The 7,411-nt window shown below is 35.6% G+C and overlaps 1 protein-coding gene across 1 annotated transcript; it reads left to right on the forward strand.

Moving 5' to 3' along the window:
- Positions 1 to 4,240: 4,240 nt before the first annotated feature.
- On the forward strand, positions 4,241 to 5,812 carry LOC147295612 (uncharacterized protein At4g22758). Its single transcript, XM_086232714.1, has 2 exons — positions 4,241 to 4,945; positions 5,309 to 5,812. The coding sequence occupies exons 1-2, from the start codon at positions 4,708 to 4,710 to the stop codon at positions 5,488 to 5,490; spliced, it is 420 nt and encodes a 139-aa protein (XP_086088840.1). The 5' UTR covers positions 4,241 to 4,707; the 3' UTR covers positions 5,491 to 5,812.
- Positions 5,813 to 7,411: the final 1,599 nt, after the last annotated feature.

Here is a 7,411-nt window from a genome sequence, read left to right on the forward strand (position 1 = left end):
CTTTGCCTATATAAGGCACCACATATGCACAAAATGAAGCATCTAGCAATCTATCAATACACACGCTAAACACTTTGCATTTCCATCCAAAAAAGAGCCTACCCAACTTGCTGAGAATAATCCAGAACATTTGCCTTGTTCTTCCCATTCTCCCAAGTTCTTCCTTTGTTCTTCCTCATCCACCATCAAACACCACCACTGATTTCATCATCGGAGTGTGTTTGGCTGGTACCACACCGGTCCATCTCCTTTGATCTTGTTTTTGTCTACAGGAAGATCTCAACCAGCATCCACTTCATCATCCAGCGAAGCACTTGATCAGCCAGATCAGCATATCTAAGTTGTTGCATCTACCTTACGAGAATTTGCATCAACACTTTGTATACGCAAATCGGCTTGCTTAGGGCTTACCATTTATGTAAGAAAATATTAGTAAGGTAGCCAATTGAACAATATGCATAACGTAAAACTTAAAAGTTGGCTTTATCATTTCCTTCAAAAAAACAGAACAGAGAGAGTTGGCTTTATCAGGTTCAGGGGATCACATGGAAGTGTTTTTAAAATAGAGATGAAGGGTCCATTCTCTTTTTCACAGGGACCACGTAATATATTGTAGACACATGGATCGATCGATCTGATGTTGTAATGTCGCTGTCTATAACTAGCTCTGAACCTTGTTGATCGAGTATCTAATATCTATTCACTCATTTTCATGAATCATCAAGCTGCGGGCCAGCGATGAAATCTCTTTACATATATGCATGAATTTATATATATATATATATAATTGGGTTGCAACTTGCAAGAGATTATCCCTGTTGACAATTCAGTGGCGGAGCCACGTTGGGGGCATTGGTTTTTGTTGTTTCACTCTTATAATTTTGGGTTTGATCCTATTATCCGTTTAGACAAATATTTTTTTTGAATCATTTAGATAAAAAAATTAGGCTCTATTTTTTATAAATATTAAAATATAAATTTTTTTTTGAATATAAATAATGTGTTACATTAGTTTCTGCATGTACTTCTAACCAAAATATTGCACATGCATGCATTTTTTTTTTAAACCATAATTTGTTGACTCTTACAATAGTTATCAAGAAGATAAAATAAATAGATACAACAGCTGAAAATCTTTTTATTGTTATCCTATGAGTTCCTGACTACGCCACGTTGTTGTTCCAAATCTTCAATAAAATTCCCCTTCAATTTTCGGTCAACTACAACATTTAGGCGGCTAAATGCTTTTCCTGAATACATCCCAATGGACGCACCGCCAATTTTGAATAATAATAATAATAATATATGCAATTGTTTTGCTGTCACATTTATATATATAAGTAGGAAGTTGGTCTTTGATACAGTAAAAATCTAAGAATTAAAAAATGATTGTATGTTAGAATAAGTGTGACTATATATATATACGACAGAAATTTTCCAAAATGGGACCCAAAAATTGTTTTGGTTTGAGTATTTCTCATATGCATCGATCGATCCTTTTCAGTTTACAGCTTTATATCCTTTCATCTGCTATTTGTACCATACATGATGAACTCAGAGAAAAAAGGTTGAGAAGGAATTTGCGAAATGATCATATTCATCCCTCACGCAATCACTCCCAGCCTCAAGTTATATGGTGCAATTGCGTGCAAAGATAAAGTGCTCCATTACTTTAGTCGTTTCGGTCATACTTTGTCACCTACTCTCCCTACTGTACAAGCGTGTACACCGTACACTACTACTTCAATTCATTCATAAAACTACAGCTCCATCACCATGCATGCCCGCTACTCACAAAAGGGAATACACCATAAATACATTTTTTTTTTATTTTTTTAGCACAAATTCATATCATTTTTTTCAATTGTTTCTTTTTTATTGAATAATCTTCATCTTTCAAATTCAAGTAATTAAGAGAATAAGTTCAATGGAGATGTATATTATATATTTAAAACCCAACCAATTATATGTGACAAGTTTCGGACACTCATCTTCATGTGCATGGAATCCTTGGGTAATGAGATTGTAAGTTATTCTAATGGTTAATTGACAAACTGACGACGAAAGAATAAATACGAGAAGTGAGCAATGTGGGATTGATACTATTTTGGTTCAATATTCTAAAACCCATGAGTGATGCGTTTTAGTTTTAATCATGCGGTACGTATAAATCATGTTCTACACTGCTTATATTCTCCATGCATATGAAGTCAATTAATGTACATGTGAATATGTGATGATGTGAATGACATCATGGTAGTTGGTACAATGATTTTTGTTTCAATTAGTGTATACTTTTTTTTTTGCCCGGGCAATTAGTGTATATATAGGCGCATGAATTTTACACAAGTAATATAGAACTTTAGTGCTAAGTCTTTGAAGTTAGCTTAAATGGTGAAAATTGGTGAAGTAAGGGTTAAAATTAGGCTAGATCTATATTTGATTTCCTTGTAACTAAAAATTATAAAATTTTAGTGCTTTTGTAGATAATATTACTAATGATATCATAGTACAAACATTATTGTTTCAATTAGTATATATACGTGTGTGTGTGTGTGCACAAGCGCATGAATCTTGCACAAGTTATAAAATTTTAGTGCTTTGGTGGATATTAGTGGATTCTTCACTATTTTAGCTGAGTTTTTTTGTTATAGTGGATTCATCCCTAAATCCACTATAACAAAAAGAATGTACAAAACTCTATGTACTTGTACGAAAAACAAAATATAGAACCTTATGTACCAAAACAAAACTTTACGCCTGGTCTTTGTCTTTCTGTTATTCTCAATTTAACCAATAAATTAATTTAGTTCTTCATTTTCGGTTGGTATTCCAGCAAACTAATGGCTCATCTAAATTGACATATAATTAGATATGAGAATTTTAAGCCTCTACTTTTGGCTAATATGTCTGCATTATGGTTTTGGACTCTGGATGCACCCCTGAAAAATCAAGGACACCTCGCATCCTTAAATCGATAACCATCTTTCGCCTAAATCCACTATAACAAAAAGAATTTATAAAACTCTTATGTACTTGTACGAAAAACAAAATATAGAACCTTATGTACAGAAAAAAATAAATATAAAACATAACTTTACGCATGATTTTTGTCTTTCTGTTATTCTCAATTTAACCAATAAATTAATTTAGTTCTTTGTTTTCGGTTGGTACTCTAGCAAACTAATGGCTCATCTAAATTGACATATAATTAGATATGAGAATGTGTGTTTGACAGTGTTTTTAGAAGGCTAAAAAGCCCTTTTAAATAGGTAAAAAAAATTTAAGTGCTTTTGAGTTCTAAAAGCATTTAGAAGCGCTTCCAAGTATATTAATAAGAAGCACTTAAATTTTTTTTAAAAAAATATATGAATTTCTAACAAAAGCCCTATTAAGTAAAACGTTTCTTACATAAAGACTCCCAAACAAACCCTTAAGCCTCTACTTTTGACTGATATGACTGCATTATGGTTTTGGACCCTGGATGCACCCAAAGAAAATTGTGATTATAAATATAAAAAAATACAACTAGATCATCCTCTGAAATATTTAATTGGACCAAAATCTGAAAATCGATAATTCCCTTTTAAGTCAAAGGCTCAAGGCCCATGCATGCCACGTAATAAACAAAGATAGTATTAAATTTGAGGGTAATGATCAGCCTGTCTGTCTTGTCCACCAAGGCACGGTGGGTAATGATATTCTCTACGTTTAATGAGAGAATATCCTTTTTTAAATCCCATTTCTTAATCATATTTTAAATTATTTAGGAACCAACCTTTAAATTCTGTATTTATCTCTTAATTTCCAGAGAAATGTAATAATCATGCCCTTTTTAATTGATTATTTGCATAAAGAATAAATGGAGATTTCTTATACTAATCTCATACTAATTATCGAAACTACATCATTTTACCTCTTTCATATTAAATTTATTTTTTTAGACAAATGGATTTAACTTTTTTTTTTTTAATAACTAATGTCAGTTGTTTTGTTTTTTACTGGAGGCTCTTTGTTATTAGTTATTACGCTCTCCAATTGTTAAGCAATAAATCAAATAGATAAAACAACTATAATTTGTCTTATTGAATACGTGCACGCGGGCGCAAGATTAAAAGGGACGCGGTAAATATGGGAAAGTCGGTGCCTCGGTGGCAGTAAAATTTTACCTCCTACCGACCCAATTCGAAGCGAAAGACGGAGACAGAATGCAAGTATAAAATAAGGAAACCCCAAGAGGCTTTTCTCCCCAGAAACATCATCTCTCAAACCTCAATTTTTTGGAGAGGAGAAAAGAGCCGCCCCCAAAAACGAAACCCTAACCCTAGTTTTCGTCTCCCTGAGGAACCCAGAAAATTTCTCTTTTTCAAAATTCATCTTCAATCGAAGCAAGTTGTGAATGGTGGAAATCTTAAGCGTCAGTAATTTCATGCGCTCCCTTACACAATCGAGGGCGAGCGCTGCAATTCTCCCTGTCTCCGCTGCCTCTGCTTTCGCTTTCGGGTCTTGCAAGGAGGGCTGGTACTACCGCTGCCTCGGCCTCGACCCCTAAACCTCTGCAACCACAACAACAACCCCTTAAACCCCTTTTCATTATCTCTCCCAATTTTAAATTGATTTTTCATTGTCTTGTTTTTGATCAATAACTTGCGGGAAAGAGGGACTTCGAATTTAGAATTTTGGTCTTGATTTGTTTCGGTGACGACGATGTTGCTCTACAAGCAGAAGAAGAATCAGAACACCAAGGGCGGCGGCAACAGGCTCTTGGTCAGCATCACCGTGCTGGGCAGTGCCGGCCCGATCCGATTTGTCGTCAATGAGGAGGTGCTCGTCGCTGCCGTCATCGATACCGCCTTGAAATCTTATGCGCGTGAGGGTCGCCTTCCGGTTCTTGGCTCTGATCTCAATGATTTCCTGCTCTACTGCCCCAACGCAGGCCCTGATGGTAATGATATCCGAAATCTCATTCTCATCACTTTTGAATTCTTTTTCATGAATTTAATCCTCTTTTTGGTTCATCTGTTGGTTGAGTTTTTGATCAAATTTTAAGAATTGAAGCCTCCTAGTGTTATTTTTCTCCCATTGTCAAGCCAATTTAAAAACCCATCGCAGTTTTGTATTGAATTATAGGAATTGAAGGTTCTTTTGGTTCTATATTCTCGAGAGCTTAAAAACCCATCTCGGCATTGACATAAATTTGTGAAATTGAATATTTTTCAGACATTGTTCGTTGAAATTTGTTCATTATGTTCAATTATGCTTTTATTTCTAGGACTGGTTTTGATTGTCTTTTGGAATTTGATTGCAGCTCTGAGTCCGTGGGACACAATTGGAGCACAAGGAGCTCGTAACTTTATGCTATGCAAGAAGCCTCGGCCAGTGAAAATGACTGATGATGAAATACCAGCCGGGTCCATTTCTCGCAAGGGGAGTGGGAGTTGGAAGGCATGGATAAATAAGTCCCTAAATCCCAAAATCTCTTCCCATTAAACTAATTTCTCAATTAATGGGTTAGTTTTGTTTGAGTTATTGGTCTCTATTTCATTAGTTATAGAGAGTCAGCCATGTCCATTGAACTGCAGTCTTTAAGAGTTTGTTTGCAAATAAATTGCAGATTGGTTGTTATTTTTCTATGTATGCCTTTCAATTGCTACTGCCTTGAATGGCATTTTTGGCATTAGCTTTTGATGATCTTCTAGTTCTAGGGATGGTTGGAACTTGGAAGTTCTTGTGCCACTGGATTTGTGGGAGTTGGAATACACCTGTGATTTGGTTTAGTTACATTAATAAAATGGATTAGTTTATTTGATGATTAACACAAGTTTGCAATCTTGTTATGCAGTTTTGCATTGTGCATTTTCTGACCTTAATGGGTTCCAGGTGGGAAATTCATTGCGATTTTAGTCAATTTATTTATATCAATTAAACGTGGTTGATGGGCAAATAAAAGTTTTGATCACTCACTCTGTGAACCAACACTATGTTTAGAATCTTTCAAATCAGTAGGGTCTATTTTGGCTAGTTGGAACTAAAAAGAATGTTAAAGCTGTCATGAATTCTGCTGCATGAACAATATAGTTCTTTTTTGTGTCAAATTCTGCTGTGATTAGAAGTTCCTTGGATTGGTATGGTCTGAGTGAGGCACTGCCTGAGCACGTTGTGCAGCCATTGCGTATGGGTTTTTGTTTTTCCATATGTTTTGATACATGAGAATTATGCCATTCCCATCCCTTTGAATTTTTGAGTTACGCAAACGCTTTATCTATCTGGTGTGGCCAATAAAAGAAAGAGATACGCTCTCCTTTTTCTCGCTGGCACAGAAGACTAGAGAGCAAGTAAGCCACTTCCAGTGTACATTGTTGGAATTGGAATATGCTTCACACCAACCAAACCAAACATTATGTATGGCATTTGAACTAGTCAACAGAACATAGATAGCATATATAGCTGGAAACAACTAAAAGCTACAAAAATCGTCATTCACTCATTCCGTTGACGCCAAAAAAGACGTCAAAACGACGAGACGCCTGCTGTTAAATTTGTTATACATCCATCAAAGCCTTGAACTCCATCACTTAAAATTCTGCTAATGAAAGGACCATTCACCTAAATTCGAACGGAATCTAACCGAACACTTTTCTATTTGGAGATGTGTCGACTGTCGACCTCCTACTAATGTCTAATCACAGGGAAATGATGTACCAACATTTATGCTTTGCTTTCTCACCACTCAGCCACTCAGTAAATTAGCGAGAAGAGTTTCATTTTCACCATCACGGCATTACCATATATATTATTCATTATTCTTTGTTGTTTTGAAAATTACACTCGACACTTACTTATTTATTGTATCGTATTCGTATGTGACCGCCACAACCTCAAGCAAGACATCATCATCATCATCATCAAGTAGAGTCTGTAGAGATAGAGATAAAGCTAAAGTTATATATGTAGAGAGAGAGAGAGAGAGAGAGAGAGAGAGAGTTGACGTCATGCTTTGTATTGCGAGAGCAACATGATAGTCATTGTCCTATGGTAAACATGTGGTACAACACTAGCACCACAAACATGACATAATGTGTCAAAGATAATGTCATTTTCAGGATTTATTACGGTACATACTTCATAGTGTTGCCGTACAAGCACAAAATTATCCTTGCATCCTTTTCTTTGATGTATTCTCTCTCTCTCTCTCCCTCCTTTAAAGCCGTGAATCTCTTCCCTTTTTTGGCATCTGGGTCCATCAACTTTCTGCCTTCATTCACTGCATCCCTCGAGTTGTGTCTGCATCCCTTGAGTTGCATCTTACATACAACTGCTTTTCTAACTTTAATATATCGTGAACTTTCTCTAAACTGCACCCTAATCCGTCATTGCCTTCAGTAACTCAGTTAAATCTCTGGCCTACTTA

Source organism: Dryas octopetala, chromosome 2 (assembly GCF_963921425.1).
Source record: "Dryas octopetala chromosome 2, drDryOcto1.1, whole genome shotgun sequence".
In the NCBI taxonomy this organism is placed as follows: Eukaryota; Viridiplantae; Streptophyta; class Magnoliopsida; order Rosales; family Rosaceae; genus Dryas; species Dryas octopetala.